At 39.7% G+C, this 27,715-nt stretch overlaps 1 protein-coding gene across 1 annotated transcript; it reads right to left on the reverse strand.

Moving 5' to 3' along the window:
- Positions 1-139: 139 nt before the first annotated feature.
- On the reverse strand, positions 140-26,272 carry si:ch211-198m17.1 (mucin-5AC). Its single transcript, XM_053515261.1, has 13 exons — positions 26,114-26,272; positions 9,486-9,905; positions 7,553-9,076; positions 7,364-7,465; positions 7,161-7,270; positions 6,948-7,006; positions 6,721-6,833; positions 6,494-6,622; positions 4,928-4,970; positions 4,670-4,707; positions 4,426-4,519; positions 4,059-4,230; positions 140-685 (listed from the first exon to the last, which is right to left on the reverse strand). The coding sequence occupies exons 1-13, from the start codon at positions 26,181-26,183 to the stop codon at positions 551-553; spliced, it is 3,009 nt and encodes a 1,002-aa protein (XP_053371236.1). The 5' UTR covers positions 26,184-26,272; the 3' UTR covers positions 140-550.
- Positions 26,273-27,715: the final 1,443 nt, after the last annotated feature.

Genomic DNA, 27,715 nt, shown 5'->3' on the forward strand with positions numbered 1-27,715 from the left:
TCACAACGGTATAGGATGTTAACAAAAAAAAATAAAAAATAAAATAATAATATATATATATATATATATATATATATATATATAATAATATATATATATATATATATATATATATATATATATATATATATATATATATATATATAGATATGATATTTTGGGTGTTATGGACAGGTGTACATACTTTTGGCTGTGTAGTGTATCAATTAATTAAATATAAAGATACGACCTGCGTTAAAGAGATATTGATTGGTAAGTAGTGAACATAATGTAAGTGTCAAAACTTTCAGAAAGCAGCTGTAAGGTCAACGCTGGCAATGTGTTAAAGGGTTCAAAACAATATGTTACAAAGACATTTAACAGTTTTACAAAAAAAAATTAAGACTAGGAGGAGGAAACAAAATGTGACAACAAAACATAGTGAGAAAGCCTCCAAAAGGTCTTATTTGGATTTCTTAGATAAACCTACACCCCTCTTCATCATCTCCTTCAAAATTTCATAAGTATCCTAGTTATTAACCAATCCCCTCTCATCTCCTCTTCTCTCCATTCAGGGTGGCGTCGGTTGTTCATCTGAACTGAAGTAGGGGTTTTCCTGGCCCTCAACCAAGTAAGAATAGCGCGAAGGGTTTTTGCCCTTAAATGTTCTCATATCATCTAATGGCATGAGGTCATAGGAGCCCATCTGAAAGGGGAAGCAGCAAACAATATTAGACAAACACTGATCACCATAAGCCTTCAATCTGTACAGTACATCTCTGTTTGTCATCTCCTTTATCACCCATCAAACCATCATGCAGGAGGATGGCTGAAGTTCAATAATGATGTAATTAAAAAGAAAGATGGTGAGTTGATTTACTGATTAAGGACAAACCATGCAAAGCAGATGCGATATATTTTGTATATTCAAATGGGACATTTGTGTTCGGTAACTGGGAAACACTGACTTATTAAACGTTATAGCTAATAATTTAGCGAAAACAGATATTTTCTTTGGACTGATGATGTATAATTAGAGTGTTAGTGAAAAGGTGGCACAAAACTGTCTGGAATAATAATATTTCTTTAAGTAAATAAAAAAAAAGATTGTGAACTAATAAAATACCATGGCATAGCTTACTCTTTACAGGCGGACAATATAGCTAGAGCTCAAACAACCACTGCATACATCTCCTGGCCACTTCACTAGGTACTCCTGTTCAACTGCACGTTAACGCAAATATCTAATCAGCCAATAACATGGTGACAACTCAATGCGTTTAGGCTTGTAGACGATCTGTTGAAGTTAAACCAAGCATCAAAATGGAAGGAAAAAATGTGATTTAAGTGACTTTCATCATGGCATGGTTGTTGGTACCAGACACACTTCAGACTTGCTGATTTGCTGGAATTTTTGATTACAACCATCTCTAGGGTTTACAAAGAATGGTCTGAGAAAGAGAAACTATGCAGTGAACAGCAGTTCATTGTGCGAAAATGCCGTGTTGATGCCAGAGGTCAGAAGAAAATGGGCGGACTGGTTCGAGCCATTCTCCAATAACATCTTGGTACAACCGAGGTATGACGAAGAGCATCAGTGAATGCACAACATGTTGAACCTTGAAGCAGATGAGCTACAGCAACACACATACAAGACCACACCAGGTGCCGCTCCTGTCAGCAAAGACAAGGAAACTGAGGCTACAATTGACGCAGGCTTTCACCAACACGGGACAATAGAAGACTGGTTGCCCGGTCTGATGAGTCATTCAGATGGTAGGCGCAGAATTTGGTTTAAAGAACATGAAGCATGGATCCATCCAGACTCCTATCAGTGGTTCAGGGTGGTTGTGATGTAATGGTGTGGTGGTGATTTTCTTGGTAGCCTTTGGGCCCCTTAGTACCTAGTGTGCTTTGTTTAAATGTTCATCACTTTATGAGCACAGGGTAACATGCCATGTCACAAAGCTGAAATTTTCTAAAACTGGTCCCTTAGACAAGACAATGAGGTCACTTTACTCAAATGGTCTTCAGATCGCAATCCAGTAGAGCACCGTTGGGATGTGGTGGAACAGGAGATTCCCAGGAAAACTCTGCATAATGTTATCATGTCAATATGGACCAAAATCTCTAGGGCATAGTTCCAGCACCTTGTTGAATCTACAGTATGCCATAAAGAATTACAAGAGCTCAAAAGGCAAAAATGTTAAAACTTTATAACCTGCTTATGTCTAACGTACACGACCCCATTTGAACATAGCAATAGTCTTGTTTTTTGCAAAACCTGTTTTGCACTTTAAGGTGATTTCATCATGCTGCATTGTGAGTATATTGGCAAATTAATCAGGTTAGAAAGCAGGAAGCCCATGACCACCAGAAGCATGCACACCCAAAACTAATCACGCCGGATAGGAGAGGAGATCAATATGAGAGGCCGTGGCTCGTGTCTTACCTTTCCTCTTAACTTCTAAAACATCATAACGCAGGGATTGAGGGACATGCAATGCAAAGCAGGACAGACATGGCATGCATATTAACAACAGCGACAACAATGCACACACACACACGCACACACACACACGCACACAGGGGTAAGGGTTAAAACGGGATTCATTTGTTATTTGTGTCTACACAGCGAAATACATTAACCAATAATGCGCTCTCTATCAGGTGTGTTAGCTTTTCTGAAGTCATTTTTTTCGGCAGTACTTAGTGAGCACTGACGTCCATGTACTGTATGTCTATCATGGGTTTAGGGTTGGGTCCATTCAATGCTTGGCCATTCCAGAAGGGTAAATTATTTGGTCTGCATCAAGTGATTCGGACTAAACAGTTGTATATTGGACTTTGGAGCGATGGAAAAATTGTCCGATTCCAGATCGATCCTTTTCCAAAGCAATGGGTGCATCAGGGTAAGAATGGAACACATGTACCCATCATGCATAGTGGCCACTGTGCAAGCCTCTGGAGATAATGTGATGATCTGGGGTTGTTTCAGTTGGTCAGGGCTAGGCTCAGCAACGTTATGTGGCAATAAAATAAAGTCAGCAGACAACCTGAATGACCAGGTTATCAAATATATGAGGTTCTTCTTCCCTGATGGTGCAAGCATGTTCTCTCCATCCATCTAGGAACCTCTTTAGTCCAACTAAGGTCTGTGGAGCCCAATGCGGACCATTGTACAGTATTTATTACCATTTGTACAACCATGGTAGGACCTCTGGTCAACACTCACACACTACGGGCAATTTGGAAATGCCAATTAGCCTTATCTGCATGTTTTTGGACTGTGGGAGGAAACCCACCAAGTACAGGGAGAACATGCAAACTCCACTCACACTGACCTGACGCAAGAATCGGACCCAGGACCTGGAGGTGCAAAGCAACAGTGCTAACCACCAAGCCAGCGTGCCACCACAGGCATATTCCAGGACTCAAACTGTAAAAGAGTGGTTCTGGAAGCATCAGGAATCATTTTCACTTATGTGTTTGTGTTCTGCAACAGTTTTTTTTTCCATAAGCAGTGTATAACACATACTACAAGCAAGTGTTATGAGTGTCTAGTGAAAATGGACTGGTGGGTCATTTTATATCTTAATTTTTTGACATCCACATCAGATTATTTGCTGTTAGTTGGTGCCTTGAGGTAAATTATTTTAGATTTTTTTTTTTTTGTGGGAATAAAAAGCTGAATTTTTAAAGACGTGAGCCTGGGGATGATTTCTTTCCGGACCAGACTGTATCATGATCTCCTCACTGGAATCACTAACATCTCACTGGATATAAGGTCTACTAACAGAAAGACAACAACAACAAAAACGATTGCGCTTTGTGATAAATCTCATAATCATGTGCATTGGTGGTGGAAGCGGTGCTCTCATAATTGGTAGTATTTTCATAAGCGAGTGTGCATTTCAGTTATCCTCATACTCACAGTGGGTGATGCATCAAGAAAGACAGACAGGCTTTATAAACAAATAACTGCTTCATTGAGGCACCTGACATCCACCGTGAGCTGAGCTATAACTGGTGGGATTTAGTAAACGTAGAAGTAAACCAAAAGACTTGTGGGAACTCACCAGTCCGTTGCTGGGTTTTCTTTTCTCTGGCACGGGCACCACCGTAGCATAGGGCTCAGAGTTAGCATTGTTTCCAATAGTTGCACGAGGGATGGGAGTGATGTTGTGGGTCGGCCAAGCCTGGAAGTCATCTGTGGAGTACGGGCTGTTGGTATACTGGACGTGCTTTCTCCTGTGGACACACATACAGAAGGAATCCCAACTGTACTGTACATTACTGAATTCCTCATATTATTGGATTTCTCATTGAACCAAATTTACACACTATGCAGAATTTACTAAACTTTTACACTTTGTGTATCTCTGACATGTAAGAATAAAAAATTTCACCATATCATTCCAAGTGATTGATTCTGTATATACGCACCTGTGGAGCGCACAGTAGATGATCAGAGCCAAAATCAGGATGAGCAGAATCGCACCTAAAACCACAGCGACCACCACCAGTGCCAACAGCGAAGCTATAACACGGAAACACATCATTATACAAACTCATACAGTTTGTTCATACAGTGTTTTTTGCTTTAAAAAAAAAAAAAGTCAAGGTGAACTCTTTTCCTTGTTGGAACATACGTGTTATAAGCCAATATATCACTTTAAATCTGACTTACAGTCATTACAGTTGAAGCCGGAATAACCGAACGGACACCTGGGAAATAAATGACACTAATTAAAAAAACATAATACAAACAAACAAAAGAGTTGGAAAGCAACAATGAGAGCAACATTGTTTCTCTCTTATGATGCTGATGTTTCACTACAGCACTAGGGGGCAGTAATGACACCCACATCAGGACACCATAACAATTCCAGGCTTGAGGTTTATCTCAGATTGTTAGGGTAGAATTGGTTAAGAGTTGGTTACTCACGGCACACAAGTGTTTTCATTTGCTGTCTGACCACTGGGGCAAGCTGGGGAAAAAAAAGATCAGATCCCAGTTAAGCCTAAAAACCTGCAGCCTGATTGCATCACCTCAAACTACAAAAACATATCAACAAACTAAACACACAAACTTAACTGGTTCTAATTTAACTATATGGAGAATTTCTTATTGATTGCGCCAACAACTACCCAAAGTAAACCCATATCCATTATTAAATACAGTAATATTTGCTTTAAATAAAAAGTTGTGAAGATATTGAATAAATCTGTACCAAACTGTACTAAAAGTTGGGGGTACACGCTGGACAGGTTAGGGGTGTACACCCTGCCATATTATTATTTTTTCCTTATGGAGAAAGAAATATATTGCAATATATTGTAAAATATAATGCAATAAATTAAATAATACATTTTCATCTATAGGAAACTAATGCTTTTATATATATATATATATATATATATATATATATATATATATATATATATATTCCAATATATTTTATTTTGATTCTAAATCTAATTTTAAGTAGTTTTCAAAAGTACCACTACAAACATTTTTATTTTTTATTATAAATTAAATTTAAATATTTAACCAATACATATATATTGCAATGAAGACAAAAAAATATATATTTACACTATTATATATATATATATATATATATATATATATATATATATATATATATACATATTTGTTCTACTAAAACATTTTTTAAACTTAATACATGTTTAAGAATTAGACACACTTTTACTTTGTCAGTGTGCTCTGATTAATGCCTATAAAGTCCTTTTTTTCGAACTACATTAACATATAAGCCTATTGTAAAAAGAAATCAAGAAATAGATATATTTAATCAAATTCAATATATTATGATGTATATTGTTGAATGTAAAATTACATACATTAAGATACACATTTAAATATATATTATACTATATTTCTCAATATATGAAAACGTCCATTTCTTATGTATTTTTCAATATATTGTCATTAATATTATCAATATATTATTAATACAATTAATAATTCTGTATATTGTGGATATATTTTTAAATATGAATATGTTTTATGTTAATTATTAGTTAGTATCAGTGTTAGTTAGTGTAGCAACAAGGAGTGTTAATATTATAAGATCTTTTCAATTTACCAGTAGATCAAAACAGTAAATCATTTAATACAGTATACTGACAGTTAATATATAGAGAAACATATTTTCTTTGTGTGAGGGTGGATTGTGGGAGGAAACCCACCAAGCACATGGAGAGCATGCAAACCCCATGCATACACATGAACCCGAACCCTAAGCCACAATCAAACAATCAAAATGTTAAGGGGTGCAAAAAGTTTGAGCACCCCTGTTCTTTTCTGTATAAGAGTGGCTGTTTCAATCATTGTAGACAGAGCCATACAGATTTACTTAGATCACACCTTTTTCCCATTCGGAATGTCGATGAGAGCATTAACCAAAGTTATTGCATAATTTTGCTCGTTGCACTCCTGGAACCCTGTTTGTGTGAAACACAAACAAACACACACACTCTCACATACCTGTACAGATTTTTGGACTAAGGCTATTTGATATATAGCCTGAGTTGCAGGAACACGCCACAACCCCGTCTGTTACTTTACAAGTTGTGCTGCTGGCGTCACATGGCCCCTGGGCACAAAGATTCGTAGCTGGACACAGACAAAATGATAAATAAGTTAAGCCAAAAAATAAGTAATTCTAGCTGATGAAGTTTTATTCAAGGCTGCAGTGCCAGAGCTGAACTTACAGGTATAAGTGGCATTGGGAATGCTGCTCTTTATGGCACTGTTAATGCTCGTCTCTGTGACGGGAGACAATAGGCTAAACACATTGTTCACTTCAGCCACCACACTGCCTTCTCTGCAAACACAACACACACACACACAAATGATCGACTGGTTAGCACCCTTAAGTGTTTATTCCGCTTGTCAGAGACGATGGTAAGAATGTGGAGAGAAGTGGCGGGACACTGACCTTAGACTCAGAACTGTAGAACTTACGTAGCCCTTTTCACTACTTAAAGCGTTTTTTAGCTGGAAAAGTAAAACAAAAAAAGAGTAAGAAAGAGGGAGAGGAAGAGTATATCAGTGGGTATCAATAGTCGAACAAGAACCATTTTACGACTGGAGAGGATAGCAAGTATTATGCAGCGGAAAAGTTGATCAACGCAATTCATTAGTGCCTCACCAATTTAACAATCTCAGCGGCCGTCGTGTGAAATTCCTTAGACTTAGGATCACTCAAGCTGGGAGTAAAATTAAAATTTAATAAATGCAGCGATCCTGGAAACACTTTTCCTAAACATGAAGAAAAAGAAAACAGCGACATGGTTATGTGAAAACCTGGAGTATTACTGATTCTCATTTCCCAAGCTTGTCCCCGATGCCTACCGTCAATACACAGGTCTTGGCTGAGGTACGTTCCCAGCGGACACTGACAGGTGGAGTTTATACACACAAAGGAAGGTGGACACGGCCTGGCTGGACAGGTAACTACTTTGCAGAGAGACAGGAAGTAAGAATTGTACCTTTCCCTAATATTTTTGTTATGTATAAAGGCAGAGAAACAAACTTACATACCTGGTGGCGTAGTTGTAGTAGATGTAGTGGTGTTGTTTGAGGGTGTAGTGGTGACGTTTGGTGCGAGTGTGGTGGTGACGTTTGGTTCGAGTGTAGTGCTGACATTTGGTGCGAATGTAGTGCTGACGTTTGGTGCGAGTGTGGTGGTGACGTTTGGTTCGAGTGTAGTGCTGACGTTTGGTGCAAGTGTAGTGCTAACGTTTGGTGCGAGTGTGGTGGTGGCGTTTGGTTCGAGTGTAGTGCTGACATTTGGTGCGAATGTAGTGCTGACGTTTGGTGCGAGTGTGGTGGTGATGTTTGGTGCGAATGTAGTGCTGACGTTTGGTGCGAGTGTAGTGCTGACATTTGGTGCAAGTGTAGTGGTGACATTTGGTGCGAGTGTAGTGCTGACGTTTGGTGCGAGTGTAGTGGTGACATTTGGTGCAAGTGTAGTGGTTTCGTTTGGTGCGAATGTAGTGGTGACGTTTGGTGCAAGTGTAGTGGTGTCGTTTGGTGCGAATGTAGTGGTAACGTTTGGTGCGATTGTAGTGGTGTCGTTTGGTGCGAGTGTAGTGGTGTCGTTTGGTGCGAATGTAGTGGTGACGTTTGGTGCGATTGTAGTGGTGTCGTTTTGTGCGAGTGTAGTGGTGTCGTTTGGTGCGAGTGTAGTGGTGTCGTTTTGTGCGAGTGTGGTGGTGTCGTTTGGTGCGAGTGTAGTGGTGTCGTTTGGTGCGGTTGTAGTGGTGTCGTTTGGTACGAGTGTAGAGGTGTCGTTTGGTGCAAATGTAGTGGTGACGTTTGGTGCGATTGTAGTGGTGTCGTTTGGTGCAAGTGTAGTGGGGTCTTTTGGTGCGATTGTAGTGGTGTCATTAGGTGCGATTGTAGTGGTGTCGTTTGGTGCGAGTGTAGTGGTGTCGTTTGGTGCGAGTGTAGTGGTGTCGTTTGGTGCAAGTGTAGTGGTGCCGTTTGGTGCGAGTGTAGTGGTGTCGTGTGGTGCAAATGTATTGTTGGCAGCTGTGGGTGTAGTAGTGTCGTTTGTAGTTAAAGAGGTGGAGGTGATATCTGGCATGGGTGTAGTGGTGACGGTTGTGGATGTATTGGTGGCATCTATAGTCATAGAGGTGATTTCTGGTGTGGGTGTAGTGGTGCTGTTTGTGACATTTGTGGGTGTAGTGGTGATAGGTGTAGTTGTTGTGTCATTTGAGGGTGTAGTGGTGGCATTTGATATAGGTGTAATGTGTGTTGGTGTAGTAGTGCTATTTTCCGTCAGCGTCGAATTAAAAAAATCTGTTGTAGTACTGATCAGCGTTTTTGTTGCAAATGAAATGTCAGCTGAGGCATTGCCTGTTGTTACAGGTGCAACTGTAGTGCTAGTAGATGTGGAATCTGCAGTGGTGATCATGTCACGTGGTGTGTCAGTGATCAACGATTGTTCTGTTGAAGCACTTCGATGTGCTGGCGTAGTAGTGACTTGTGTTGCGGTTTCCGAAGCGGCAGCGGTACGATCTGTGGTGAAAGTTGGCATTTTGCTGGAATCGGTGGTCACTAAAAGTTAGAAAAACAAAGAATTATTAACGGAGCTCAAAGTAAAATATCGCTGGGAATTCAATCTGTTGTTCTGGTGCAAGCTGTTTGGTGTAAATTGACTAGAGGAAGAATCTGAAACCATTTTACTGTACTGTTGTTTTGTTACCTATAATATATAACACACCTACCCATATTTTTCACGTCATCAAATATCACCTTTAAGATCTACAATATACTTCTTCTTGAATATGGATGGAGCATTTGTCTTCATCTAACCCTGTCTACCACATTTTTCTTCATCACCCCAACCTTACAACATCCATAAACCTTTTCTTGGGCCTTCCTCTTCTCCTCCTTCCTGGCAGCTCAATCTCATTTAAAGATCTAAAATATACATTTACAAGGAAACTAGTATGAATCCCAATACCTTCAGTGGTGCTTGGATGGGACAATGGTGTAACAGAAGTGCTGCCAGAGTCAACAGGAGTAGATCGGAGGTCAATAGAAGTAGTTGTAGATTTATGCTCTGTGGTGTCACCAGAACCCATGGTTTTTTCTGTAGTGGTGGAATCCTTGGAGGTAGATAAAGATGAGCCTGTTACAGGTGTTACAGGAGATTCTGAGGTGGCTGTGCTAGACATCTCAGTTTTTGTTTCTGAGGTGGAAGCCGTGCTGCTTTTTGTGGAAGTCGGCTCAAGGAGTTGTTTTGTTGAAGTATCTGTTTCTGTCATAGGAGGAGCTGTTGTGACTGTGGTAGAAGAATGTTCTTCAGATGTTGTCGTGACATAAGTGGTCGTGGTGGTTGTTTCTGTAGTGCTAAAAACAATAGGGTCTACGGCAGCGGTAGCTGTAGGCACAAATATAACAGTAAATAAGAGGAAAGTAAAACAGTAAAACAGACAAGTTTACATATAAGGTATAAAGTGCTCATCCTATCATCCGGAGATCACAAGTTCGAATCCCAGGTGATGCTGTAGCCTCTCCCAGGAGGGGGCCTAGATTGGCAGAGCTCTCTCTGAGGGGTGGGATGGGAGGAACTTAGTGCTCACACATCAATCACAGCTGTACAGCCATTCATAGAAGTCTGTGAGCTCATGCAAGCGGAAGGAGCACATGGTACTGTCCTCCGAGGGTGTTACACCGCTCCCAACAGTGAGCTCGCTCACAGTTCGAAAAAATACTTTTGGCTGGTGTCACGTGGCTTGGAGGAAAAATGTAATGGTCTGGCCTTCCCTGACTGGTAGTAGCCTAAATGTGTGAGTGCCCTAACGACGGGTGGGAATTGGATACGAATAATGAGAAAGGGTGATAATCTGGAAAAATCCCCCTCCCAAAAAGATCCCAACAAGACTTGATATTAATCATGAACGACTAAAACCTGATACAGTTCATAAAGCCTTAAAGAGTACTTCAGTTTGGCATGTTGGTAAAGTGATCACGAGTCGTTCACAGCATTAAACAAGATCTCATTAAGTTGATATCCTGTGTAAATTTGGATATTCTGTTTATACAGTAGACCATGCACTCTAGATTATCAAGATTAAACATAAAAAAAAACTGGAGAGGCATTGACTCAAGACTTAAGACTTGTCCTCCCTTCTCCACCACTGGTCATTTTCCATTTAATAATGTTCCTCACCCAGGTACACTTGCATATTTTCACTCTCCAGTACATTAGGTGGTAGTATGAACCAGGTTCTACTGTAAACCACCAATACACACAAAGAAAAGAAAAGTAATTTGCCTTATCATACTGATAGTTAGGCAAAAATGTCTAGAGTGACCCTCTCGCCTGCCATCCTACATTATCAGCATTGGCTGTGCAATTCAGAGGGTAAGATTGGCACATGCTGGCCAAATATGCAAATATTAACATTTATTTACATTCATATTTATAGCACTTGGCAGATGCCCTTATCCAGAGTGACATACAGAAATGCTTCAAGGTCTCTAAGGTGCAAGGACAGAAAATAATCTTGATGCATGATCGCTTTCTTTTGTTCTGGACAACAAGGTCCACCATGGGCATTCAGGTGGACAAGAATTCAAGGAAGAAAGCAAACTGGAAAATTTTGACTCTGAAGAAACTGACTCTCCACTCAAAATGCAGTCCCCCATTCAATTTCCATACCGCATATCCTGTGGGTGTGAGGGGGCCTGGTGTCTACTTCACAGAACTTAGGGCACAAGATAGGGTACACCCTGGATGGGGTGCCAACCCATCAACAGTTTGGAAACCCCATTCAAACTATAATGCACGACTTTGGACTGTGGGAGGAAACCGGAGTACCGGAAGGAAATCCACCAAGCACAGGGAGAACATGCAAACTAAACAAACACAGACCGGAGATCAGATTTGAACCCCCACCCCTTGAAGGTGACCGTGCTAACCGATTACTACATTGTACAGGGTGGAAAGTAATACTGGGGACTTCAGTTTGCTAGGGAGTATACAGATGGGATTTTGAAGCAATGGGAAAAGGGCATGTGGTCAGATGAGTTCAGATTGACCCAAACCTCAGTGACGGGCACTTCTACATTATACATCATGCATCGTGCCCCCTGGAGGTAGTATTATGTTCTGGATGACAAACTGAATGTACTGAATGACTATCACATCTATGGAGCTTTTCTTCTGTGATGATGTGCGCATATTCCAGGACTGCCCTATTTCTTCATGGCATAGATTCAACACGGTGACGGAAACATTCCTTAGACACTTTGGTCCATATTGACATGATACCATCAGGCATTTGCATCTGCTGATTGTCGAATACACATCCATGATGCAAATATTCTGGTTCAAGAAACCAGAGATGATGAGATTATTTTAGCTTTGTGACATGGTTGTTATTCTGTCATAAAGGGATGGACACTGCCAACAAAAATACTTAGGTAGGCTGTGGCATTTAAATCATGCTCAGTTAGGTCATAAAGGTCCCAAAGTGTACCAAATGTGCCTAAATATCCTGTACACCCATTACACCACCAGCAGCCTGAACTGCTAATACAAGGCAGGATGGATGCATGCCTATATACTATACTGTCTATACTGCTGTCTGTGGTATAAGGTTTAATTCTTACAACCTACCTTAACTAGCCAAGAAAAAGAGACCAAAACAAAAAGGTCTTTTTGATGATCTCTCTCTCTCTCTCTCTCTCTTTCTCTACCAAACACACATTAGATCCTTGACGCTGAGCTAATTTGATTATTTTCCAGGAACACACAGTGATATAGTATGTCATACTTTATTGCTTAGTAACCAAAATGCAATGACTGAGTCAAAAGTAAAGAAAACAAGCACCCGCCTTGTCAAGACTGTATCACATAACAATTTGTCGCTCACACACCCACAAAAAAATATAAATATTGATAGTCAGAAGTTAATGATCACCTAAATATGGACACTGTTATTCCACTTATAAGGAGCTGTACATTTAGATTAGATTATCGTTATAATAAAAACAGCTTTAATATAACATGCAGACTCCGGCAGGACATGCAGGGGTAGTGTTTTGGAAAAAGATCTTCCATGCGACGAGATGTTTACAGGGTCATCCTTTGGTATTTTAAATGCATATATACACTGACTCACAGAGACATGGACTTCCCAATAGGCTACCAGGAGATCTTTTAAGTAGAGAGGTGGGGCATCCATGGACTGGAAGTGTTTGGTCATGACCTCCCACAGGTATTTTAAACTCTTTGCTATTTTCCTCAAACCATTCCCAAACCAGCGTGACATGGAGAATTATCCTGCTGAAAGAGGACTTTGCCATTATTGAATACGTTGGGGTGTTAAGGTGTACTTGGTCAGCAACAATGTTTAGGTGGTGTGCCAGGATTTTGTGTCTCTCAGTTATGCACAGCTTTTGGTCTTTTGCAATACCAACCCAATGACAATATTAAACCATATAAATTCAAAATAATTTTTTTTTGTTTGTTTTTACCAAATTCAGAGGACACAGGATCTTAATCAGAGACTCTATTTATCTCAAAGACTCAAAGAATTTATAACTGATTTATGCCCTGCCCGAAATGTAGCAGGTTAAAGTTAAAGTGAGCACTAATACTTTACTGAAGGTCATATCAAGTAGTGATAGTAGTCGGTAACCTTTCCATAATAAATCATCGGTTCAATCACTGATTAATAATTGTTTTAACATTACAATGCTTCTTTGATAGTTCTGTTTTTTCAAGTCTGTCAAATCACAATACAATATCTGCAGTGTCGATCCTTCTTTTTAAGCCCTCCGCATGTTTTGTTCCAGAGCCACTTAGTGATAACACTTTTGCCTTATGGCAAGGTGCCCCATCATGCTGTTTAAAAATGCATTGAGGATGAGGATGCTTTTGTACCATTCTTTATTCATGGCTGTGTTCTTAGTCAAAATTGTGAGTCAGCCCCCTCCCTTGGCTGAGAAGCAACCCTACACATGAATGGTCTTAGGATGCTTTACTGTTGGCATGACACAGGACTGATGTTAGTGCTCACCTTCATACATTTCACAAAGGGTAGTAAAAAAGCCAATTCTCTCCAGGAAAAACATTAGGGACAGACTGATATTCTACATAAGGTACAAGGATTGGACTTTTAACATTTAACTTTTGAGCATTTATAAGCAGGCCCATGTCACACACTACTCGAGATATATGGATATCACCTTCTGCCACAACTTTTCTAATTTACCCACATTAGCAGAACAGAGTGTGCTGTTTAATAAGCTCATTTCATGCTATTCCAGATAACAAACTGGCTGTACTGTACTTGTTAACAGCAGATTATCCATCTAAACTCCAAGGAATTATGGGCATCTCCACACTGTTGAAATTTGAAATGGGGCATGTGGGTCAATGGTAGGCATCAATTCTTACCCAATGCCCAAACCCTTGCAAATAGATGCAGTGCTAGTCCCCGGACAAAAAGGGGAGGTTTGCGCCATGTTGTGTGCGGTTCGAATAGTCGACTGTGACGCCCTCTTGACAGAAGCAGCGAAAGACTGACAACTGTTGAAATTTGAAACATCTGTAACCAGGAATATTTTTTTTTTCCGTATACACTATTTCCTGGAAATAAATACTTTTTACGGTAAATCATGTTCTCTTACTCACATTATCCTATTTTCTCAACAAGACTTCTTGTTTGCTAACAAGCTAGCTGACACGCCCCAACACATCCCAAAGCCCTGCATTCTATAATGCTAGTTTGTGTGTAACGCTATTGAATTACTATAATTCAAGTCCTATGTTAACCTGTTAACTATAAGACTAGTCTTATAGGTTATAGGTTTGCTGTTCTTATAGGTTTGCTAGTCTGTTTGAAACAATGCTAGCTTATATGTTATGTGTTAGCTCCTTTATTACAACATCTGCTTACTACAAAACTAATTTGTACAGTATATTACCTTGTCCGCCACAATGGAAAATGTGTGTTAGCCTATTAACTATAACACTAGTTTGTCTATTACAAGTTTATGTTAGCCTGCTTACTGTAACAAATGTTTGCATGGTGGATTCAGTCCTATAACTAAAGTTTGTGTGTGAGTGCTTTCTCGTATGAGAAAAGCATGGCTGTCAGCATATTCCTCAACTATATCTGCGTGTGAAGCTAGCAAAACTGTTGTTTACATGAAAACATGAAACCTGACATGGAACAAAAACACGGACCTGAAATTCCACTGTTTGTAATTCAGACATGCAGATTAGACTCATTAGCTTCCCAATTTGCCCGTAGTGTGTGAATGAGCATGTATACTGTATGTGTCTCCCCTGCGATAAATTGGCACCCCTTTCAGTGTGTTCCCCACTTTGTGTCCCCTTTTGCCCCCATGAGATATGTTCCAGGCCCCCTGTAAAGCGGTATAGACGATAAGTGAGTTAATGAGTGAGTGAATACGCACTGCACTCTCATCATGCATGCTGTTTTGTGTCCTAGCTAATCTCTAATATTATTATCTTACTGTATGATTTTATAGGTTCCGTCAGAAAACAGGAACTCCAGTCTCTCTGGTGTCTCAGGCCAAAGCATAAGAAACAAGAACAAATGGTGTGGATCACTAACCAATCCTGTCTACGCAAAATCTCCACCTTTTCCATAATGTGTTTTAGTCAATGCTTAACTTGAGAAGCCGAACGCGTCATCAGCTCGTTGGTGTGGAGGAACCTTGAAGGCTTTATAGGCCAGTATCCAACACCAGTAGTTAAGTGCTTCCATTTTTACACAAAGTTCCACAGTAAACCCATGAGGAACTGTTCTTCTAACAAGGGTGTATTTTTGTGGACGTGACTTCTGTGGAAACAGTAAAAGGGAGGGGCTTTATTTGTTTGTATTTTTAGCGTCAGACCAGCTAATCTAAGATCGCTGTCAGCAAACGTGCTGAGTCTACAACAGGTAGCAGAAACAACATGGTTCTTCCAATACTTTTCCAATATTTTGTCACCGGGAATCTGGATCTTAGGGATTTGACTGGATTGTGGAAAAATGGCCAATAAAAGTACCGAAGGTCTTCACTCATGGGCAAGCATAACAACATACCAAATGCAGCTACGTACAAGTCAAAAACTTTATAAATTTGGTTTTGTCTATGATTGGTTAGGTGGCTAAAGCTGTGACCTAGGAGCCAATCCCAGAGTGTGCAGGCGGGACTTAAAGGGACCTGATCAAATGGTGACAAATGGCAGTGATTAGTTGAGACGATGAGCCTGAGCAGAGGGCTGCAATTAGCGAGTGATGTAAATGTGCACAGCTAGCACCTTAACACTTAGTTCACCCGCCGGTATGGTTTTGAACGCAATGGTACAGCATGTGCGATATTTTGGCCGCAATATGTCAATATGACAGAATAAAAACATATCCGGAAGCTGATAAGCTACAAAGGCAGAAGACCACATGGGGTTCCACACCTGTCACTCAAAAACAGAAGTCTAAAAAAAAGCTAGAAGGGCATTTATCTAAATTTGGAAAAAGCTAGATGAGGTTTTGATGAAGGTCAGTGGCTGGAGCTCTAGCTCCAGTTAGTTGCTGCTGTTGGGCCCTTAAGCAAGGCCCTTAACCCTGTCTGCTGCAGGGGGGCCATATAATGACTAACCCTGCTCTCTGACCCCAGCCTTAGAACAAGAAGCTAATGACATACTTCTTCTTTGTCTTTCAGCTGTTCCCTGGAAGCTAATAACATACTTCAGAAGAATAAAGAATTACACTGTGACGGATAAAGGCTGAACGTAACTTAATTTGATATAAACACACAGGAGAAGTTTGTACAGTATACTGAAGATTAGAACAATGGTGCGATATAAGATCGCACAAATATGTGATTACTGAGAAACATAAGAATGATCTGGAGTGGGATATATTTCTTTTTGTTTTGTATTTGTAGCCCCGACTAAGGATTTTTTTTTTTTAATAGAAGTGTGAAAAACATCTAAGAGCCGAAACTTAAATGCAATGGCTTAAAACCAAGCTTATACATTAACAAAGTGTTGCTAAAAGCATTGGTTAATATTTTCACTATCTAAAATGAAAAAAAAAGTTAATAAAGTTAACTTAAAAGTTAATATAGAGTCATTGCATTTTGACTGAAAATTATAGAAAGCAGGAATTCCGCCTTTTACGTGACTAATACTTGAGGAGGGAAATAAACTGATTAAAAAGATTGTCTTGAAGTGAGCAGTAGCAGTAATATCCCGGCTGCTGATCTGTATTGTTTACATCATGTATATATACCGCTGTGTTAGTGATAAGTGTTTAGTGATATGGTGTTGCCTATAGAAACTGCCTGTCTTTAGCTGAAAATGTGAGTCAGTGAGAAAGAAAGAAAAAGAAAAAAACAACCCAGAGTGGGCACTGATCCTCGCTCTCTGTTCTCGTCACACAACACTGCAACTGTGCTGGAACTGGAACTTCTGCTTCTGAATGAATCAGTGTGTGACTGGGTGTGTGTGAGTGTGTGAGTGTGTGTGTGAGTGTGTGTGTGTAATGTGTGTTGGCTTGGGACAGACTGACCTTGAGGATCACTTCTCGTCTCCCACATCTATCCACCCACACACACACACACACACACACACAGAGAGAGAGAAACTACGTGCCCTACGTGGCCTGTTTTGCTTTTTCATATCATAGAAAAACATGGTTAAAAAAAATAACAGATCGAAATTTTATGATAGAAATGTACACAAGCGCACCCACTTGACAAACACCATCACTGCCCTGTGGCACACTCGCACTGCCCGGGCGTGTCAATCACGATTTACAAACTGCGTCTCCAGATTGATGAATAAAACACAATAGGGCGAGTTGTACTGCCGAATATAATTAGTGATTATTAAATAATCAGTAAACTGCAGACATACTGTCTCTGAGAGAGCGTTTCAGAAATGTCACAATCTCACAACTAACTTTTAATGCTAAAAGTGTGTATTATGAAATACGATATTTACTCCTGGAAACGAAAAGCCTGTTTTTTTTTCCCACTGCGATTCATCATCCTCGGACCTTAGGGTTAGTGTGCAAGATTCCCTTTCCTCCCTCTCTTTCTATTTCTAGCCATCACTCTACCTCCCTCCATCCTTCTCAACTCAATCTGAGTATTAGACAGGAATGCAGACAGCCTCATAAGTCAACTCTCATACAGTACCAGCAATATCCTCAGAACATTATGAAGAAAGAACGGATCTATGAGTATGAAAAAGAGGAGCCCCGAGGGTGCAGGTTTCAGCATCAAAGGAGACGCCACGGCAGGTATCTGATGGTCATGACCGGTTTTACTCCCACTTGAGTTTTGAATCCGTTTCTCTCACGCACGTACGCGTGTATCTCTGCTTTATTCATGACCTGACAGTATCATACCTCATCTCACCTCCCACGAGCATGGAACATTGGATTGTGCTACAATAATCTTCTTCATTCCCTTTCAGGGGTCGCCACAGCAAATCATCTGCCTCCATCTAACCCTGTCCTCTGCATCCTCTTCTAACTTCATGTCCTCTCTCACTGCATCCATAAATCTCCTCTTTGTTCTTCCTCTAGACCTCCTGCCTGGCAGTTCCAACCTCAGCATCCTTCTACCGATATATTCACCATCTCTCCTCTGAACATGTCCAAACCACCTCAATCTGGCCTCTCTCTCTTTTTGGCCAGGATGCCCAGGTTTACCACTATTAACCCAATGCAGTATATGTATTAGTCACATCCTAATTATCCTACTGTAAAGGTCCCTAAATCGGATCATTCCTGTTCCCGTCCTGTTACGTGCACATTTCCTATTCAGGCTTGGGACCTACTGGCATGGGGTTACAATGCCTTTTAAGATTAGGGATGTAACCAGATACAGTGTTCAAATTGAACAGAGCTGTTTTGAGATAATAATTACATTTCTTTTTTTTCTAACGTGATGCAAAAGATGGTTGAGTTTTCTTTCAATAAGGCTCGGCCAACTTCTACCAAATTTCAGGTAACTGTGTGATCAACAGCACTGCTTAGCTGGGATTCGAACTTACAATCTGCACTTGGTAAGACATATGCTTCTTTGTTGCACCTCTTTGAGTTCATACCTGGGCTGTCCAGATTAATGCTTCATGTTTGTTGCAAAGTTATTTTATCTGACGAAGACTGATTTTTTTACCCCCAACGAACTGGCCGATTGGTCTCAGCCCATGCACAGACTCATGCATGTATCATATCTGGAAATCAAGGGGGGCTCGTGGCATGTTTGCACTCCAATCGTGGGTTCAAATAGATGTCGGCAAATAGTGCTGTGGACGAAACAAAGTTCTTCAGCTATTCTGTTTGACCAAATTGTTTCTGACTAACAATGAAAAGTTACGTTTGAACAAAGAATTTGGTTACCCACTAATAAACTATGAATCACTAATTAGCATATCTAAGCTAAAAGTATGCACAATGGGCAATCTGGAAACACCAATTATCCTAATCTGCATGTCTTTGGACTGTGGGAGGAAACCGGAGTACCTGGAGGAAACCCACCAAGCACGGGGAGAACATGAAACTCCATGCACACAGACCCGACGGCGGGACTCAAACCCTTGACGTTGACCGCTCTGCCATGTTGTTACTATAAACAAAAACTGCTGGATATAATGGTTAGACTTCCATTACCAATGTTTAAGAAAATTTGATTTTCCAACTTTTTTTCTCCAGCAACTTTGTTTCAAAACAAGTGCAAACAAGTGGTGTTCAATCCCATGAACATGACCATTGTGCATTGAGTTATGTTAGTACGCAGCTACAGAAATCTGACCTACACACTGCATGAGTGAGATCTGGATACAAATAAGCCATAAAGCTCTATAGCCATGCACACACAGACCATCTCTACTGTGGTCTCCAAAAAAGAAAAAAAATTACTAATTACTTAATTAATTTGATCAATAATATGAACAATATGTTATTGTGTGTATTTTTTGTAAATATTAAATAATCTTTATCCAATATTATTAAATAAGTCAATCTTATCGGAAACTCATGTAGGTATTACAATCAGCTGGTACGTACTGTAGCCCTTAAAGCATTTTGGACTTTATTTGTTTTGCACAATATGATGAACTGACTTCATCAAGCGCCGCTTGAGTCTGAAGAACCCCATGTTGACTCACTAGGGAACATTTTGGACCTTTTTTCGTACCAAATCCAACAACTAAAGCCAATCTAAAGTCGAAGACGCCCATTATTGTCAGCTCTAAGCAACAATTTCAAGAGGTTTTGAAACGCAGTAAGCTTGCACACTCGGTCACATTATATTATTTGGAGTACTAAACAAATACGGATTGTGGCGCTGCGTTACTCCCTTAATGTAAATAAGTCACTTGTTTAGTAACTGTAGTGAAACAAACAGAAAAGGTGTGCAGGTAGAGGAGTCAGGAATATCAGCCTGGATCTTTCTTAGGGGTTTACGGTATCAAAGTCCTAAATTTCTCCTTTTAAATCATCAGATATACAACCCCGGGGTCTGGGGAGTGGCGGCTAAGACGGCTACGGCTCTACAGTAGTTTGGGGATCTGAGGATCGTGGTTCGAGTCCTGGCGATGGGGGTGCCACACCCCATACTACCCAGATCTGGTATAAAATGTGTCAGGAAAGGTTTTGGAGGTAAAAACCTGTCTCAAGCTGTGTGCAGACCGGATGGTCTACTGTGGCGACCCGTTGACAGGAGCAGCCGAAAGAAAGTCTCCCAGTATAAACACTTCTGCTATACAGGACCAAACTAAATGCTTGATAGATTTGTAATATTATGTGAAGGTTCCCATGCCTCTATGCTTAAAAATCAACCCCTTATACAGTATATAGTCCTAATATAGTAACACTTCCTAAAGCCTGTATCCAGACGAACACACGTACAAATAGCACGTGTATGCAGGAAAAAATGTTATTGAACTGGAAAATGCTAATGTATTTCCTAACCGGTCTCTCTATTTAGGGATGAATATGACACAGAGCTAACCTAAGCCAAAAGCTCAAATATCCTCTGTTTGCTGATCATAATCTGAAATCTTCAGACACGTCATGCTTGTGTGTGTGTGTGTGTGTTTCTCTCCCTCTCTCTCGGTTCAGGGCCCCGTCCGGTAAGCGTATCGAGGTGTGGCGGATACGTTGAGCAATAATTATCCGTCTTTTCGATCATTTTAAAACAATTTGGGTACTCGTCTTAAACATACCTGCCACTCCTGCTTATCAAGGCTGGAACTGTACTGCATTTCCAGATTATATCTTCTATATTTCTGCATTTTGTCCACATTATTGTTGACAGATCGAACAAGATTGTAAGACTATAACGTACAATATGACGATTTCCTGTGTGCTGAAATACCTTGATGTCTAATAGCTACTTACAATATAGTCTATTAGTTCATCTCCCTGTTGCCTCTAACAGATGGCCCCGAACAAGAGCACTTGTTCAGTGGGACACACAATCATATCCTATTAAAGCATGGCCAGCACATGGCTACCAATTAGAGACGCAGATTTACTGTCAGTAATCCAATAGAACAGAACAGGGGCCGAGAAAGGGAGTGACGAGAGAGAGAGGGAGAGAGAGAGAGAGAGCTCAGAGGCAAGAACCATGAACAATACACGCCTTATTAATAAACTATAAATAAACTAAATGAGCGATACGCCCAAACTATGAGTCACTAAGAAAGAGGAAATGAACTCAAACTGATTAACCAAATAAACCACATCATCGGTTGATTAATTGGCAGTCATATTTATACGGGAGTGCAAGGGATTGATAGAGCCTTACTGAAACAAAGCATCATTAACTTACAGGCACGCAGATTAGTGTTAGTGATTACTGCGCACTCCAACACACACCAACAATCCTCTTAGACCTAAATCTCTCTGCGACACACAAACCAGACTCTCACCATGGCCCGAGTCGTCACTGGTCTCCACCGAGTCTGACGCTGGTTTTCTGTATTGGGTTGACTTTGGGTTGACTGTATTGGGTTGACTTTTATGATGTCATATCTCGTTTTTTTTTTTTTAAACACACAGAACTGTTTGTACACCTCGACATCCTGGTCAGGACTTAAGCAGGATATGTTCTGTCAGTTCACAAACACTGGTCTAACATCTGCAGGTCATGCAATTGTGTTAGAGATATGATATACTGGAGTAAGGTTTCTTGGGAACACTGGGCATGAGGCCTGATTTGGTGCTGCTTCATTTCTGTTGTGAATGCTAACTCTTGACATAAACTGCATTCTGGGTATCGGGATAAGCAAAATTACCCATCAGCCATAAAAAAAACCCTATACATACAGTATATTTAATCAATAAACTGTTAATATTACATTCAAGTGTATTAATCTAAACAGTATTAATGTCTTTAGAATAAAAGCCTCCATCAGATTGTAGTTCAAGTCAAACCAGGACTTGTGATGACATTTCTCATGAATGACGGCATAAAACCAGTTGACATTTACAGAAGACTTTAAACACCTCGGGTTTGAACGATGCAAACGTTTTTAAAAAGATCCGTGAATGACGACGACCCCAGTCAAAAAAAGCAAGAACATTCAGAAAGTGGAAAGCCTGAACTGTACCACAATTATTTACCAACACCACTTGCACTTTACCTGAACATGGCTGGGAGTTCTTGCTACATCCCTGTACAGTCCTGACCTTGCTCCAAGCCATTTTCACATTAAGCAGGAAGTCCGATCATGGCTCCGGCATACTGAGAAAACTTTCTACCTTCATAGTATCCAAGCACTAGTGAAACATTGGGATAAGTGAATTTGGGATTAGTGTAGTACAGTATATAGAGAAATAAAGAGGTTTTTATTCTCTGTTATCTTGCACAAGGTGGCACGGTGGTGTAGTGGTAAGCACTGCCGCCTTGCACCTCCAGGGTCCGGGTTTGATTCCCGGCCAGGCTCGGTTCCCGTCTCTGTGTGCATGGAGTTTACATATTCTCCCCGTGCTTGATGGGTTTCCTCCCAAAGACCTGCAGATTGGTTGACTGTTTTTGCCCTGCCCTGTTCATATTGTTTACTGATCACCTGACCACGTCCTGTTTAATGTCTTCTGCTTCTCGTTTTTTTACTTCTGTTCCTGTATGTTCTTCAATTCCTCCTGTATCACACATCCTCAGCAAATAAGACAACAATACATTTAGGCATTTGGCAGACGCCCTTATCCAGAACGACTTACATGTTTTTTTTTTTCTCATTATACATCAGAGCAGTTTGCGGGCCTTGATCAAGGGTCCAACAGGGACAACTTGGTGGTCATAAGAATCGAACCTTGGACCTTCCAAACCCTATATCAATTCCTTAACCACTGAGCTAGCCCTGACCCTGGGATACTTATCTAACAACAATGTTGTAAAATAGTTTCCCATGATGTACTTGCTGCCTCACTCTCCCTCAACTACCCCCTTGCTCACAATCATACCTCAATGTCTTCCCTTTCTATTATCTCACACTTACTCCCTTTTTAACCTCAGACTTTCCAGTGATCCCTTACTCCTCTGTCCATTACTCTCTTCCTATCTTCTTCAGGAGATACGTGTGGTACCAGACGCAGGCGGATCTAAGCCTCAAGACTGTTCCTTTATTCTTGCTTTATCACGGCCTCTCGCTCTTCCCCTTATACCTACACCTTATACACACTTTAGTAAGAGATGAGTGTCTCTGTCCTGTCTGAGGAGTCAAGGTTTCCTGGAAGACGATAGCTTTGAGTCAACCCAAATGTACAATGTATACAGTACATACATGCACACACGCAAATGCCCCAGGCTATATGTGTTACACCTGATAAATAAAGCAGGCCGTATTTGTTAAAGGAACAGTTTTGCTAAATAAATTGGAGGTAGGTGAGTAACATTATAATTAATGGTGTCCTCTTGTCCTTATCTATTATGTGAGTATTTTTTTTAGACTTTATAGAATGTGCACATCTGAAAAGAGTTCAATGTATTTTTATTTTCTATAAACCGACCCCAGGTAGAAATAACCCCAAGTCATAAACAACATCCTGGTCAGACCGACTAGGAAAGACCTGCGATGGACTGGCACCCCGTCCGGGGTGTGCCCCGTCTCGAAAGCATTATTGAAGATATTTCAAAGGATGTGTCAGAGAAGCACCTCTGCATGCTTTAGATAATTAATCTAAGATACAATGTATGTCCTACAGTCATGCATTTAGTCTATGTAACTTTCGGTGACACTGCATGAATCCAGCGACACACCCTAACAGAAATATCCCAAAACAAACAGTACAATAAACATACATTATTGTTAACAACAGTGCCAAACAAACCAAGCACACCTTAAACACCAAACGTGGTCTTTGGCTTCCCTGGCTCTACAAGCATTATTCAAATCTTATCCAGAACAGATCAAACAACAATCATCCACTTTAGCTGGAACAACAATAAACACTCAATTCATTCCTGAACAAACAGTTAATCTTCCGGTGACGCACTGCTGTTCTGCCGTACAGATACCTATATAAACTTTGCCACCAGCAACACTCAGGTGAAGCAGGGCTGCAACATCAAAGTTTCGTCAACAGAGCTCTGAGTCCAAACACCCTTAGGGGTGACACTGTGACTCAGGCGGGACTAAAAACCAAGCAGGTTATTTAGAGATATGCAGACGTGCAAGCATACTGTAATCCTAATAACGTTTTATAAAATACTGTATTTTTCCATATTACAGCAAAGTACGTCAAACAACAATCCGAATCAGGTTCAATAAGAGACGTTCCACGAAATAAAACCGTTTCATTTAAATCCAACTGTGCACCAAACCCTTGCAGTCACATGACCATCACATGGGAATAATCATATGATTCATGTGTGAGTTTTACACATAGGCCTAAATTCTTTTTCACCAGTTGTGCACAGGTTTGTTTGTTTTTTTGTTTGTTTCTTTTTGTTTTTTGGCACGACTCATTAATTTGTGCTTTTTAGACTTACATGTAAATGAGTCACATGACTCATTTCTGAATTTCTTTATTGGTACTGAATATTTATGATCACACTTAATGAAGTCACATGTGTCACCTGTATGATCACATGTATATAAATAAAAATAAATTAAATCAAACAAATTAAAATATATATGTATGTTTATGATCAAAGGTAAAATAATCACACAATTAATTTATGTTCAGTAATGATCAGATGATTCATGTTTGCACATATATGATCATGTGTTAATGAATCGTGCGATTTATTTTGTCACTTGGGAAACACATTATTCATTTTTGCACAATTACGATCTCAAGCAAATGAGTCACATGATCATTTCTGCTCATTTCTAATTACAGGTAAACGTATCATGAAACTTAATCATGCTGTATGATTCAATTCTGTGCTTTTATGACCAAAGATAAATGAATCACATGATTAAATTAAGGTCAATTACGATCACAGATAAAACAATCAAATGATCGATTCTGTTTATTTGTAATCGCCACCTGAAGGAATCACATGACTCATTTCTCTTCCTTTATGACTTGATTAATTTATGTTCATCTACAGTAACATATGGCATTCTTTCTTACAGCGCTTTAGTTTTGTGATTTATTTTCACCTACTGTACATGTCCTACATGAGTTCAAACAATATGAAAGGAAGTGCCACATATTTATTTCCACAAATAGCCCAGAAATATCACGTGCCTCTGGTACATTATTATAGTAAGTCTGAAAAATCTGCACGAGTTCTGCTTTTTATCCCAACCGAAACTGAGTTAAACCACTAAACCCCAAGATGTTCCTGGTATTATAGATACACACCTATTTCTGTGAGTTTCACCATAGTTTTGGAATAATATGCAATTATAAGGAAACGCTCCAACGCACAACATGTTTAGTATAAATAAAGATGATTCATGTTTCCGGACTTTTTATATAACATTAAATGACGTTAATTTTTTTTCCCCATCTTTAATCAAATTCGGTCTTCTTTGTTGTTGTTGTTTTTTTTTAACATGTTACATTCCTGATATTTCTACTTAAAAAAAAATGTAAACAAATGCTTGTAACCAAGGACAACAATGTAATAAAGGCCTTTATTCTGGTAATACAGTATCATTAAAAAGGATCATGATTAATTACTATTATTATGAAACACCACATGGTCCAAATCCGTATCCCAACTCTGTACAGTATTTCCCAATCCTGCTGCTCTCTAACATTATGATGAATAGAATCAGGTAAGTTACTGTAAGACCAGAGAAATAAACCAAACAGAAAAATCTAAAACAACCATGTTAAAAAATTGTTTCTAATAATAAAAAAGTTGGTATAAAAAATGATTTTGCAATAAAAAAAACAATAAAAAATGTTTTTATTTTTTTGAATAAAAAAAAAGTCTGAAGTCTGTTTTTTTTTAGGTAAGGAAAAATATTATAATAATCACAGTGATATAAGGTGAATAAGTTGCTCCACTTTTAAACACAATAAAAGTTCATTCTAGGATTTAAACAGGTTCTTCAGTTCCACGCACCAGCATCTGTCAGTGGACCTTTAACCCGAATAGCAATGTGTCAAAACCGTTCCAGCAGAATTAAAATCCCGTTATTACCTGATATAAAGCACAGCACCAGGACCAGCTGCTGCAGGGAAGCCGCGATGCGCCGGTTAACTTGAGCCATGGCGCAAAATCAAGTCTCCAAAAAAAAAACTTGTAAAGAAATCTCAAGTAGAAATGGGCTTCAGTCTGACCGCCGTGTGTGTGTGAGTGTGTTAGTGTGTGTGTGTGATGACCGATCAGATCCGCTACAGGTGCTTTTCCCCAGAGCGCGTGCAAGTCCTCGCCCCCCTCCTCGGCGCGCGCGCGATGGACACAGCGGCTCCGCCCACAAAACCCGCACATCACTCACTAAGAGCGAGCTGGAACACTACACTACTGTACACTACTGTACACTACACCACCTCCAACTGTGTCCCAGGGAGCCTCCTACTTAGGGCACTACTGTTCGGTTTGGTTCAGCTCGTTTTAAGACGAGAAAAATAGGACTAAAGACTGTTTAAATGTAGGAGGGATTATTAATGTCACGTTTTCCTCTTTATATGATATATATATCTCTATATATGTCATCTGCCCTGAACACGTTTTCATTCCACTTGTGGAGTCTCGGGTGAGGAAGTGGATACACACACACACACACACACACAGGCATCCAGTCAGACTGTACACTACAGGTGGGGGGTCACACAACCCATCCCAATTGAAAGCATGGAAGTATAAAGTGCACTAGATAGATAGATAGATAGATAGATAGATAGATAGATAGATAGATAGATAGATAGATAGATTTATCCATGGATGGATGGACAGAAGAAGGGATAGATAGATAGATAGATAGATAGATAGATAGATAGATAGATAGATAGATAGATAGATCTATCCATGAATGGATGGACAAAAGAAGGGATAGATAGATAGATAGATAGATAGATAGATAGATAGATAGATAGATAGATAGATAGATAGATAGATAGATAGATAGATAGATGGATGGACAAAAGAAGGGATAGATAGATAGATAGATAGATAGATAGATAGATAGATAGATAGATAGATAGATAGATCCATCTATCCATGGATGGATGGATGGACAGAAGAAGGGATAGATAGATGGATGGATGGATGGACGGATCCATAGACAGAATAATGGATAGAAGGATAGATAGATACATAGATACATGGATAGGAAATTAATTTTTGTTGCATTTAGGCAGGCGGATAGATACAGTAGATGGATGGCTGGATGGATGGATCCATAGATAGAAGGATAGATAGGATACAGCACCCTTGTAATATAGATAGATAGAGTTAAGGGCCATGCTCAAGGGCTCAGCTTGAACCCCCAATCTTCTGGTCAGTAACCCACAACCTTATCCAACAAAGCCACACTAACCCTTTATAACATAATAATCTTTAATGAATAATTTTGACAGAAGATGCCGAACTTTAGCACATTTTGAATAAACAAATACGGCTCATATTTCAAAGCATAATGTTTAAAACATTCATTGTTGCATAAAATTTTAAACTTGAATAAGGTTATGTGTGATTGGCATAATCACGTGCAATAGAACGTTCTTGTCTATTGAATGTGAACCTTATCATGTAATCACAAGAAAATACGATCATGTAAGCAATATGTGAAAACAATGTAAT

The sequence above is a fragment of the Clarias gariepinus genome, chromosome 16 (assembly GCF_024256425.1).
Source record: "Clarias gariepinus isolate MV-2021 ecotype Netherlands chromosome 16, CGAR_prim_01v2, whole genome shotgun sequence".
NCBI classification, from domain to species: domain Eukaryota; kingdom Metazoa; phylum Chordata; class Actinopteri; order Siluriformes; family Clariidae; genus Clarias; species Clarias gariepinus.